The 12,827-nt window shown below is 55.0% G+C and overlaps 1 protein-coding gene and 1 long non-coding RNA gene across 5 annotated transcripts in view; both read left to right on the plus strand.

Annotated features, from left to right (window-relative positions):
- Nucleotides 1-12,827, plus strand: part of RANBP3 (RAN binding protein 3) — a 51,194-nt gene that overhangs the window by 24,449 nt on the left and 13,918 nt on the right. For 2 of the 4 annotated variants that reach the window (XM_069591373.1, XM_069591376.1), the window contains 3 exons: nt 6,929-6,965; nt 7,053-7,139; nt 8,979-9,050. In XM_069591373.1, the coding sequence (XP_069447474.1) occupies nt 6,929-6,965; nt 7,053-7,139; nt 8,979-9,050 (196 nt within the window). The remainder of the gene's footprint in view (nt 1-6,928; nt 6,966-7,052; nt 7,140-8,978; nt 9,051-12,827) is intronic. The other 2 variants (XM_069591377.1, XM_069591374.1) reach the window with 1 other exon arrangement.
- On the plus strand, nt 475-2,915 carry LOC138441023 (uncharacterized). The gene is made up of 2 exons (XR_011257205.1): nt 475-626; nt 2,077-2,915. It is a non-coding gene; the product is annotated as an uncharacterized lncRNA (long non-coding RNA).

Here is a 12,827-nt window from a genome sequence, read left to right on the forward strand (position 1 = left end):
TCCCCCAGCCCCGGGCTCCCAACCCAGACCAGCCCCTCCCCCTTGGCCCTTACATCCAGACCCCGGGTCACCAGCAGCTGGCGACAACTGAAAAGATGACAAGGCTCTCTTCGGCGCCCTTTAATTCCTGCTGCCAAAAAGTCAGCAAGGAGCACGTCCCCTTCTATGCTGAGACCTTTCTAGTCAGGGTAACATTCATCCACAGCCTGCACCTGATCCTGTTAGTGAAAGAAGCAAAGGGTCAGAAGAGGAGGAGCAGGGTAGAACTCTCCACCTCCAATTCAGCCCCTTCTCCCTCCTTCCGTTTTTCCATCTCTCCCTGAATTCAGGCTTTCAAATTCAGTATCTTAGAAACACGAAAGGCTCCAGCTTCCTTGATCTGTAGGAAAAGGTGTCTAACGCCTGTTGCTTTGCAAGACTGCTTGTGTCTGGACTGTGGTTGGGCTGTGAACTGCTTGTCTTCAATCAAAGCAGGAAGAAGAGCTGCTTCCTTTGAATCGGAGGGAGCCCCCTGAGCCCTTTTTCTTTGTATTCAGAAGGCTTTGGAAGATTATAGGTGGAGAAGACTGTGAATTCTCCAGAACAAGAAATGTCTGGAGTTTTTGGAGTTTGATAAATCGGGAAAGGTAAACATTATCCTCCATTCAGGATCGAAAGCTTCATCCTCTCGGTACCTAGTGGCAGAGCCCCCCGTTCCCACATCAGGGAAAAGTGACTCAAGAGAACAGGATCCCACCCCACCACATGGCACCCAAGTCACCACAGCCCCAGCCCTCTCCCAGACCTTTAGTGATTGCTTGTGTCACAGCACCAGTCTCCCATGTCCTTGAGGAAACCATTGAAATTCAGCCAGAGCTACCAGACCCTGGGATTCACAGAAAGAAGTGATGTTCAGCCAAGTGAGGCTGGAGCCAGATCTTAACATTTGGAGGAATCAGTGTGTGGTGGAAAAAGAAGAACCAGTCTGTCCCTGTTGGGGGCTGTCCTTCGTGGCCTGGAAGGGGGCTTGAGGGAAGGAAGCCCAGGGAAGATTCCAATCTGAGGCCTCCACTTGAGGGCCAAGAGCAGGAATTCAGAGGCAATCATTTTCTGGGTTGGGCAAGAGCATCTGCTGGAACCTTCTCCTGAGTCAGGTGACAGCAGGCACATGTTCCCAGTTCCCTGAGAACAGGTGGTCTTTGTGAGGATCTGCCCAGAACACGGGGCCCCTCCACTGCTGTCTGGGTTGAAGAGCGCAGTTTACAGAGAACCTCCAGCTGCAGGGGTCGAGGGTTTTCTGTGGAGGGTGGCAAATGGTAGAGGTGGCATCACGGCAGCGGCCCTTCCAGAAGCCAGGCTCTTTCAGACCCCTTTCTGCTAATGCCTGTGAGACAGGGCCTCGCCTTCTCTCTGTGGCCAGTCCAGATGCCGATTTCTGAGGCCTGGCCAGCAGAACTCAGCTTCTCAATTCTTGTGGACTGTAGGTCAGAAGCTCTAATTCTGAGAAATGCAAGCAGTGCCCAGACTGAAAGATGCCAGTTCGAGGGCGATAGCAGGGAACGTGAAGATGGTTGTTATGTTGCTGTGGGAGAAGGCCTGGGGCGGAGGGGGGCTTGTTCCTGAACGTGCCAGCTTCGTGGACAGGGCCGTGCCTGTGACACACGCACCCGTGCATACCCTGTGTGGTTTTAACATGGTAACTGGGCATCCCTGGTTCCATCAGAAGTCCCAGCAGTACTGCCATCACACCATTTGTGACAGCTTTCAGCCATCCGCGGCGTTTTCTGCTTTTGAGGCACTAAGACACAGCAGAGTTTGTTTTTTAGGTCAATTAGGGTGTGGATAAACCCCGATCCCAGCTACTTCCTGGGCTGAGATATTTCTGTGGTGAACTCGGACTAGTTGCTCTTGCTTCAGAGCAGATTTGGCGCTCACTCTGTCTCACTCTGGAGTTCAGGAAACACCCACACGTAACCTGACAGGGCTCATCCCTCACGTTCAGTCTGTTCTTCATTCCACGATCCTTCGGGGGATTGTAAAGCTGCGATATATCGCACACTGAATTGTTGCCTATAAAGGGCCCTTATCATCTTCCAGTCTCATCAGAGCCCTGGCCGTTGAAGCCCCAGGACCAGGAAACAGCCTCCTTATAGCAGACCTGGCTCTCACAAGGCAGCTTGAGGGACAGCAAACCACATCCAGATTAAGTTCTTCATCTGACCTGGAGAAAGTGTTCCCAGTGCTCACCGCGGGCCTGGCTGAAGTCTACCGGCTGAAGTCCCGAGCCTGAAACGTGTTACGAGCCCCACTGGGAAACTGAGAGTCTGGACCAAGTCCCCTGGCCGGACTGCTCGCCTGCCCGTCCTCTGGATGTGCACGGGCTTCGCCACTCGTCCGCCCCTGCCCAGCAGGCACATCTGTGGAGGCTACCTCATTTTCTCTTTTTTTTCAGTGTCTGCCTTTTGGGTAAAAAGCTCTGAGCTGGTTCCCTGAGTCAAAGGATAAACAGTGGTGAGTGGGCCTGCGGTCCACGTGAAGGTGAGGCTGCCTTGGCAGGCGCCTCCCTCAAGTGGGTCTTCATCCAGGTGTCCATTTTCCTGCAGTCACAGCAGCGGACTTTCTGGCTGGACTGTCCGATGGGGGTCCATCCAGGTGCGGATCACCGAGTCCCTGGCAGGCCAACTGGTATTTTCTGGAAGGAATGTCCCTGACATGGTCTTGGTTTCTCATCTTTCTGGGAGGCCAAGAAGGTAGCACTGCTCACTCCTGCTCACTGTCCGTTTGTCTTTGTCTCAGCTTCTGTGACACAGCCTCCTGCTTCTTCTCCACCTCCTGGACTGGCCTGGCGCCCTTGTCCCCTCAAGGCCACCCACGCCAGGCAGCCTCACAAAAGCCCTGTCTGGGGAGGGTGCAAGCCTCAGTAAACGGAATACTAGTAATTGCCGTCGATTCAGCCTTTACACAAAGGACGGGCACTTCTCAGCCCCTTGGCCCTGTCCTGAGCCAAGTGTTCCCTCCAGTCTGGTGCTTGGTGGCAGGTTCGTATGCCCTTCACAGGACAAGCTGCTTCTCCCCAGGGTTCCAGTGTGTTCTGAGAAGGTGGGCTACCCTGCCCACCCCACCCACTGATGTGGGACCTACGGCCGCTGTGAAGTGCGCAGTTAGGGTGCCCTGATCTGAGCATCCCCAAGGTGTCAGCCCGAAACCCACATCATCAAGAGTCGGCTTCTGCTGTGGAAAGAAGCAGAGAAGGACGTGGGGCTTCCACACCCCACTTCCGTCCTGACTGCTCCCCCAAATCACAGATCCTGAGAGCCTGCTCTCAAGACCCTCCTCACAGTCATCCCTGGAGCAGCAGCTCCCACGCTTTGGGCCCAACCCCACGTGTGCCCCAGGGAGTGGAAGATAGCACGAGGCACCAGGCCTTCTCTGACGGGGGCCACGGGGTGGGGAGAGGCCAGGCTGCAGCTCACACAAGCAGCAGAGGGGGCTTTCCAACAGGAAGAGCACCTCCCAAGGCAAGCCGAAGTGACTTGACTTCTGGCCGCCTGCGTCCTCATGCTGGCTCCTGTTGAGGAGAGTTACTGACGTCACTGTCTTCACTGCTTCCGAGTCAGCTGTTTTAGAACCCACAGGAAGTTCCAGCAGCTTCTGGAAGGCTCTTTCAGTGGAGGAGTCTCCTGTGTTGTCCTTCACAGGCCTTCGCCTCCCAGCCTGTCCAGGACCAGCAGGCTGGCCACACGGCTGTGGGATGGTTCTGAGACTCAGAGCGTGGACTTGAGGGTCTCCTGAGGGCAGAGGTCTGGGAGTGTCTTGTCTCGCCAGGTGCCCTTTCTTCTCCAGGTCACCAAGGAGGCTGTGGCAGAAGCCGGGGCTCTGTCTGTGTAGTAGATGCCTGCTGAGCAAGTATCCTAGGTGTTGGGTGTGTGAGTTGTAAGCCGAACAGGCAGGGTGGGGGCCTCGTGGTAGCAGGAGGCACACAACAGATGGGCACAGCAGATCACCTGTCACTGTGAAGCCCGAAACAGAGTTGAGGCCCGAGGGAGGCTGGAGGGTGGGTGCAGAGGAGCTGCTTCCTCTCGCTGGGTCATGGGATGGCACGTGAGCTTGGTTCACCCTGGAGGTGGTCAGGACAGCCGTGGGAGCAGCGCGCACGCGGAGAAGGAACACTGAGGCAGAAACGGTGTCACGGTGTCAGAAAACGGGAGGGAGACAGCAGAGCCAGAGTGTGATAGACGGAGGGGCCTAGTGTAGCAGGAGGCCACTTGGAGCCAGCAGTCCTAGGCCCCAAGAGGCAGGGCTGCAGCTCAGAGGCCTAGGCACACTTCAGGCGAGAAGCTCCTGGCTCCCATCAAATTCTCAGGGACACCCGGATCCCTGAGAGGCTTGGGGTGTAGCTGGCAAGGATAAGCAAGTTACGTGTTGTTAAAAGAGCCCCAAAGTACTTAAAAGAAAAAACTGACAGAAGAAAGGGAGTCCAGAAATCACAGTCTTCTCCAGCCTAATTTCATTCATTATGGAATGAAATTAGAAATTCCTAGCAGAAGGAGCCCTGGGGCATTCACACCCATGGAAATTAGCCAGCGGAAGAGGCAGCCAGACAGGGGCCCCTTGAGATGGAGGTGGCGGAGGGCCGTCCTCCCCAGGAGCTGAGAACCAGGAGGACCATCCTGGCCTTGCAGCTGTCAGGGCCCCCACTCTGCATACAGCCGGGGTGGTATGTGTCTTGGCTGCTTCTCTGTGGCCAGCAAGCACCTGGGATCCAGGTGCTTCCCCTGAACACGTGGTGAGCGAGCCCCACTGAGCACTGGGGCCAGACTCTCCCGGAACTTGGAGGCTAGCGGGGGACCCGGAGCAAGAGCCATGGAGAAGAGCAGGGAGGGGTGAGGCCACAGCCTGAGAGATTCGCACCTGGGTGGCGAGGGAAGGGAGGGTGTTGGTGAGAGAGGAGTGTCTACAGGGGCTGGCTGTTCCAGGTCCCAGGCATCCTTCAGGAAGCCACAGGTGCCACGGGACTCAGAGGCTGCCTGCCGTGGGGAGATTTGGTAGAGTCGAAATGCTTGTTGAATGAAAAGGAGGGAAGAAGTTGAGGCCAGGACTTGGGGCCGGGGTAGCAGGGGTAGTCTGGGGCTGGCGAGGCCTGCCCTAGAGGAGCAGCAGGAGGAGCCCCTGGAGCCTGTGCCTTCACAGTGTCACCCAGGGCAGGGGGCATCCGAGAGGAGCCCCTGATGTCCTGGTGACGCGGGCACGGCTCTTGGCCGTCAGCTGCCAGCCCAGACCTGTTGAATGACAGCGCTGCAGCGGTGCCTCTCTCATCGGCCCCCCACGGTGAGAGGGTGCCCCACCCTGGTCCCTCCTGTCCACACCATCCCCTGAGCTCTGAAGCCCTGCTGCCCTGGGTGTGACACTCCAGGAGGTGAGCTTGCCGGGAGGGTGCGGGCTGTCCAGGTGTGAGGCCACCCATCAACCCCTGCACCTTCACCCCTGCAGAGGAAGCATTGGCCGCACTGTCTTCCAAGCTAGGAGGTGGAAACCTGGGCCAGTGAAGCCGTTTGCCTCAGGTTCCACATTCAAGACACGGCCGACTAGCTCTCAAGCCTTTGAGAGAGAGTTGAGCGCCTTCACGTTCCAAGCCCTGACCACTGTCTTGTGCTCAGCTAGTGCCTGCCTGCTGAATCCTCCGGGGGTATTTTATTTCGTTTTGAGCCCCGTGGTATGTTCACAGTTGCCCCGAGGACCACTGAGCCCGTCGTGTTAGGAGGCTTTCGCATTTCCTGAGCATTTTGATAGATGGTCTCTGATGGGGCGGGGGTGCAGTCTGGGGGCCTTTTCTTACTGTCCTTTAGGACTTGTCTGCAGACTCTGCCTACCGCCTCTTTTTGTCCAGCCTACAAGCTCGGATGGTGTTCAGGTTTTTAAAGGATTGTAAAAACAGAATATACGTGTGGCCTGAATGGGGCCTGTGGAGCTGGCCCTTTACTGGAAAGCGCTGCCCCAGTTCTTGAGGGCCCCAGCCTCCTCATCTGCAGCTTCCTTGTTTTACAGCTTTTACCCCACCCCGCGGCCCTGCCGCTTGCAAAGCACTTTCACATGCATCATCTCATTTAATCCCTCACAGGCTCAAGGCAGGTGGTCCTCGTTTGGCCAAACTTAACCCCTGAGGGGCTTTTCTGAAAATAAGAAAACTGGCTCCCCTGCTTCCCCTTCAACTCTGGTGCTCGGGGCTGGGGGGTGGGAATGTTGACCCCTCGGAGTTCGCTCTAGGCTGGTTAGCTCTGAAGAATCACAAGTCCCTGAGAGAGGATGTGTCACCCTAGATGCGGCCAGGGGCTCATTTTAAGCTTCGTAATTGCTAGTCGTTCGCATTCTAAAACCAGAGGTTGTTGGGGAGGAAGTTCTTCATCCACCTTTCTCTCTCAGCTCGTGATTGTTCAGCCGGTCTGTAGTCTGAGGTGCTGCACACTTGGACCCATGGCACCGAAGCACTCAGCTACTCTGGAAACAGCAGCCTCCGTGGAAATTGGGTTCCACACCAGGGGAGGTGCCAGGGATGGGGCCCCCCTGACCCAGTGTCCATGGCCCTGCTGCCCTTCAGGATGGAGAGGTCACTTCGGCAGAATGGACTTTGGCCAGGGCCATTTTTTCTCTCTGATTGGGGTGAGGGGTGCGGGGGACATGCCAGTGAGCTGTACCCAGTGGAGAAACTTGGATACTGATCCTGTGCCGGGAACATTCCCAGCTGTTAGTCCTTGGCGCGAGGCCTGGCGAGGTGAGGGCAGAAGGTTCACGGGAGATTTTCAGGCATTAGGTCGAAAGTCTGTGACCCAGGCAACTGAACCCAAGCCCCACACCCTTGGTGCCGCATTTCAGGATCCATTGGTGGCAGAAGTCAAGAGCCACCAAGCCGTGTGGCTCTCTCTGATTGCCCTGACGTGTGTTCTCATTTCAGAGATCAGCCGGCGGCTCCAGCCCCGAAGGTGGAGAAGGTGAGGATATCTCAAATGTTTCACCAGCTTCGGGCGTAAAAGTGGAAGCAGCCTGATTTTTCTTCTCCTCCTCTTCATTTTGTGTAGATTCTGACCGAGAAGATGGAAATTACTGCCCTCCCGTCAAGCGAGAAAGAACCTCCTCTTTAACGCAGTTCCCGCCATCACAGTCAGGTAACGGCAGCCCTTTAGTGGGTGGTGAAGCGGCCGTGTTTGCAAGCGTGCTGCCTCCTGTGGTGCCTCCCACCCCTTGTGTGTCTCCAGTTATGCTCAGCCTGAGGCTCAGTTTTTTTGGGGAGGCGGGAGTAAGGTTGGAGCTTGGCTGAGCACAGCACAGACGCCCTCGAGAATCAGTGACACTTACGGAGGGGTGGGATGTCAGGGCCATGTTTGGGGCTCTGACCATTAAGTGCATGTCCACATTGTATGGGCTGCTGGCTATGTGTGGACTGAAGGTGTGGGAAGTGGAGGGTCCCCCTCGCCCTTCAGCAGTGAGCCTAGTGCGTAGGGGGGCCACTTGAGAAGCCCAGACACACAGACAGTACGTGGGGAGTCCAGCAGCCCTGGCAGACACTGTGGTGGTGGGATGGCATGAACTCCCCAAGGAGGGGAGCTCGGGGGAGCCCAGAGGGCTTGGCCAGGCTGGGCCCAAGGAGTTGGAGCCTCCAGGCCAGAACCAGCTCTGTGCATACACGGAGGCCAGGAGACCATCTTTTGGACAAAGGCGGGTTCCTGGGGTAGAAGGCGCTGGGGCTACTGGGTGAGGGGCCTCTGCAAGCCTGGGGTTGCTGCTGTTCCTTGCAGGGTCAAAGCTGCAGCAGGGCCCCCAACTCCCCACCCAGCCCGAGCATTGCCCACTGCTCTCTGCAGCACTGGCTTTCACATGCCCTCCAGCCCCCTAGCTTGAAGTTCAGTCTTGGGAATTCAGTTAAAGCATTTACAGCTGTGAGCCCTAAGGATGTCACTTTAGGAGAGAAGACTCTTGGAAGCTTAAAGAGTTCGTGAGCGTCCTCTTACCCTCACCCCTGTGACACACCTGAGTTCATGCCTGTTCCCTGAACACTTGCCTTGGGCACAGCTGAACCCTTTTTCATAACTGCAGGAGACACTCCCCTCACTCCCCACTCCAAACAGAGGTGCTGTGGTTTGCACTGAGGAGTCCTCCGGACAGCTTGCAGTCCAGGCTGGGGGTCCATTGTTTAAGGCTTTCTGCACGGTTGTTGCATGGGCCTTGATACAGGAGGGCAGCATCCACTTCCTGGCCATAGATCACATTCCTCCCCGCCCACTGCTAAGCCTCACTTTTTCCATCAAGAAATTACAGTGGAGAAGAGAGGTGGTAGTCTGTGCTCTGGCTGTAGGCTGGAGAAGCCAAGGACCAGTGGACATGAAACATTAGTCCTCTCCTGTGGCTCATTCCCCCCAGGGTTCAGCTTAGCCATAAGGCCTGTAAAGACAAGTGGTCTGCGTTCAGAGGCCTTGGCTTTGTGCTGCACTCTGATTCCACTTAGCTGCCTGCAGTCTGCACAGTTTAGTCTTCAGCCCCACTGTGGTGTTGCCTGGCCCACAACAAGGGAACCAGTTGCTTTTGTAAGATTCTAAAAGGGGGTGTGGGGGGAGGCTGCAGCCAACCGAGCACCAACTGCTGACAGGGAGCAGGGTCTGGGGCTTGGCCCCGGGGAGCGTCTGCATCCCTCCCGGCCATGCTCTTGGGGACGCACGGGCAAGGCAGGAGGCCACAGCAGACCAGAGTCGACAGCTAGGTGTCAGGCAGATTCAGGCTGTTCCGCTGGACACCCACGTTTCAGGGCTGTAGGAAGAGTCCCGGGGTTTCACTTTTGCTCGAGTGGCTGAAGGCCAGGTTCGCGATGCTGACCCCCCCACCCCCTGTAGCACCACAGTGGGGCCTGGAGATGCCCCCTCAGGTGGGAGAAATGCTCCCAGGCATGTCTGTCCTGCCTATTCACGCTGTTTTCCTCTTGTTCTCCCCTGCCTGCACCTCCTTGTCGACAGTATCCAAAAACAATGTTTTTATGCCATCCACCTTCTGCGAGCCATCTGCAGGCAATTCTGACTCAGAACCAGGTGAGACTTCGCGTGCCTTTGCCCTTCACCAGCTGGTCACTGGGGGTGTCCTGGGATGAAAAGCACTTGCGCTCATAAAACACTGTCTTAAACGAGGGAGAGCAGTTGGAAATCAGCACTCTTTTTGGTTCGTGTTTCCCAACCTTCTGCGGGCAGATGTAGAATCCAGGGTGAGGCAGACTTCTTGTGGCCCTTAATATCGGTTTCTGCGAGCAGAGCCTAGTTACAGGGAGCTTCAGGTCCCTTTAAAAGACAAAAGCAAACACACGCAAAAATCCATAGTGAAATACAGGACTCGTTTTTCAAATTTTTACACAAAGACTGTATCTCTGTGTCATTAAAAACTCGGAAATACATAGAGTGAAAGAGTCCTCCTGTTCATTTCCTGCCACGCTGCCGTCCCCATGGTCACCACTCTGAAGTTTATGTAATTTTCCAGACCCCTTCTCTGTGTATTAAATTCTCACACTGACTAATATTACTTAGATCTGTTTAGATAAATATATTTAATCACAGCTTTAAAACTTTACAGCGAATAGCTTGATCCTTTCTGAAGAATGTGCAGCCTTTTCCTTTTTCGGTCCTTCACTAGAGAACCAGCTCCAAGATTTCCTGAAAGTTTCTCCCGCGTGGCTGGAATTCCTCGTAAAAGATTTAATGAGCGAACATAACCATCCGAATTCTGTAACCCAACCCGCCTTGTATAAATTCATTGCTGACTTCAAAAGCAAGGCAAACTCAGTCAGCCTCGGGCACAAGGGCGCTGTGGGGGGAGAGGCGAGCTGTAACTTTGAGGGTTGATTTAATGGCACTGTTTCAAGCAGTTGAATTTGTTCTGACTCCAGAGGTGAACTGTTCTGAGCTGACCCCTTCATGGGGCCTGAAAGGGAGCTAGGTCGCTTTTTGTTTTTTATTTGGCCATGCTGTGGCATGGGGGATCTTAGTTCCCCAACCAGGGCTTGAACCCGAGTGCCCTGCATTGAAAGGTGGATTCTTAACCATTGGACCACCGGGAAGTCCTGAGGAGCTTGGTTCTCAGGGTTCCTTGGGGAAAGCCTGGGCACCGGCCTTGTGAGTCCCGTTCAGGACTGTAGGGGCCGGGTCATAAAAGGTCAGCCTGGCCCCTGGTCCCCTCTGCGGTGTGCAGTGGGGACAGGCTGACCTATCCACTCCGCAGAGTGAACTGCTCAGCTCCTTGCCCGCCTGCCTTTTTATTGTTTTTAGCTTTTATTTTGAAAAAAAGAAAAAATTATAACCCTTAAGAATAAGGTACTTCTCCACCCCACCACCTAGACACCCTGTTCGATCTTCCCCCAGGCGCCCTAGCGATAAGCAAAGGCATCCCGTTCTGGCTCCTGCGTCACACATCTCAAACAGTCCCTCAGCTTCACCTGGTATTGTCAGTGGGCTATAATCCATTGTCACTAGTATTTATCTTAACATTCAGCTCTTACTTCCAACGTCAGTTCATTCTAATGGCCGCCGATCTGGCTGGCGGAGCCCCGCCCAGCAGGTTTCTCTGCTCTCCGCCACGGCCCCATCCTTCTCTTGAGCATGCCCTTTTCTTCTTGTCAGAAGCAGTTCTAGGCTCATCATCATCTCTCCCTGTCTTCAGTGGGGCCCTCGCTCTGCTTAGTGGAAGTGGTCTCTTGGAACCAAGATCTGAGTGCTCGGCCCACCGTGCTGTTGGGGGCTGTTGCTGCTCTCAGGCCCTCTCTGTACCCACAGCTGGGAACACGCGTGGCTGAGAGCACATACATACATACACATGGACCTCTTCACACACGGGCACTCAACGTCTGCATGCGTTCTGCGTCTGTGGTCCTCTGTCTGCGTGTATAGGTCCCCCCAGTTCATGTGGATACTTCCTGTCCAGTGCCAACAAGGTTTATTGAAACCCTCCTTCATGTTTCTGCCCCTTTCCTGACAGTGAGAAACCTGCTCCCTTTCTCCTCAGTGTGTTTACTTGTTGCTTGAGCCCCCACCAGGGAGCCTCCTCTCAGATTCTCTCTAGCTTCTGGTCTGCACCAGGCTAAATTCTGATCTGTCTTCCTGGTTTAATCCAAGAGTTCCTGGAATTCTCTTGGGAGCCAGCGTTGCCCTCTCAGACATCACTTGGGGTCTCTCTGAGGCAAGGCAGAGAAACCTGCTTGCTTGGGTGTGATTTCAGAGGAGGGCAGAGGCTGCCCCATTAGGAGTCCTGTTCTCCCACAGCAGGCTCATGCTGGGCCATGCGTGTGCCCTTGAGAGAACACGGGCATGACGGCCTGTGCGCTCCTGTGACCTGGGCATGCATGCTAGGGCTCTGACCGCTGCTCCATTACACACTGACCTTGCTGCAGAGGGAGCTTCCAGAGGCCACAAGCAGAGAGCACATTTATTCTAGTGCAGATGGGGGCCCTGCCCCATAAGTGTCCCCCTGCTGCTCTGGGCCCCGCCATCTTTCTGTCCAATGTTCCCAGTCACGTGAGGCATGTGGTGCGTCAGTTCCCTGCAGCATTCAGGGTGGACGTCCTATACATCCATGGGCGGGCCAGCACCAGGCCGGGAGGTGGTGGTCAGTGTCTGTGACTCTCCAGGCTTGTTGCACCTGCCCAGGGTCGACCCCGAGGGTTAGCCTGTCAGAGCGGAGTGGTGAATAGTAGTCGCAGTAAGAGCATTGCAAAGCCAGCTCCAAGGACCTTCTAAAATTACCTCAGTTGTGAATTTCACCTCAGTCTTTTCCAGTCGTCGTTGGTAACCCTGAGCTCTGGGAGTGTGATTCAGCACCTCCCTGCCCGAGAGGCCCGCCTGGCAGCGTGTTTTCCCCGCATCCTGGGCTGTCTGGCTGTCGAGGCGCCTCTCAGGAGGGACCCCAGCTCCAGCAGCATGGCTCCCACGTGCTGACCAGCAGGGGGCATCACTCTTGTGAACCTGTGTTTGCCTGAGGAGAACACAGGGCCTTTCTGCCTGATGGGGAGTTCCAGTTTGATTTTCGTACTTAATTAATTGTGTGGCCTGACAGCTTGTGAATATGGTGGTGTTTCTGTGTACAACTGAAGGGTTTCCAGGGTAGCTGAAGGGTCATATACCCACCACCATAATTAATTTTAGGATGACTGTCACTCCAAAAAGAGACCCTATGCCCTTGGGCAGTCACTCCCCACTTGGTCTCCGCAGCCTCTGGCCACCACAAATCCACTTTCTGTCTCCATGGATTTGCCTGCCCTGGACATTTCATGTGAATGGAATCGCACAACTGTGTGGCCTTTGGGGACACCTTTCCATTTCTTTAAGTCTTTATTTTCTTACAGCAATGTTTTATAGTTCTTATTGGTTACATTTATTCCTAGGTACTATATTCTGTGCTGTTATAAGTGGAGTTTTTTTTTCTCAACTTCATTTTTGGATTATTCACCGTTCGTGTCTAATAACACACACATGATTTCTGTGTATTGAGCTTGTAGCAACCCGAAAAGGTTTTTTTTCCCATGGGTTGGACCTTAGCACAAAAGTGAGGCCGTCCCTTGACTTTTCTGGGGACAGACTATCCTGTCGGAACCACGAGGCTTTCTACTGACCCTTCTGGTCAGGAGTGGTGTTAGCCTGTCTCCCCCGCTCCCTAAGGTAGGCCAGTCACGAGGATGCAGAGTGAAGGAGTCTGGGTGCCCCGGTGGCTGAGCTGAACCGGGCTCTGAGCCTTGGCTGTCAGTCCCAGACCCCCTCCTCAGAAGGCCCCCTCCTTCTCCCGGGCCTTCCTGGCACATCTGGAGAGAGCAAGCCTGCCATCGGCCTCCT

Source organism: Ovis canadensis, chromosome 5, assembly GCF_042477335.2.
Source record: "Ovis canadensis isolate MfBH-ARS-UI-01 breed Bighorn chromosome 5, ARS-UI_OviCan_v2, whole genome shotgun sequence".
NCBI classification, from domain to species: Eukaryota; Metazoa; Chordata; class Mammalia; order Artiodactyla; family Bovidae; genus Ovis; species Ovis canadensis.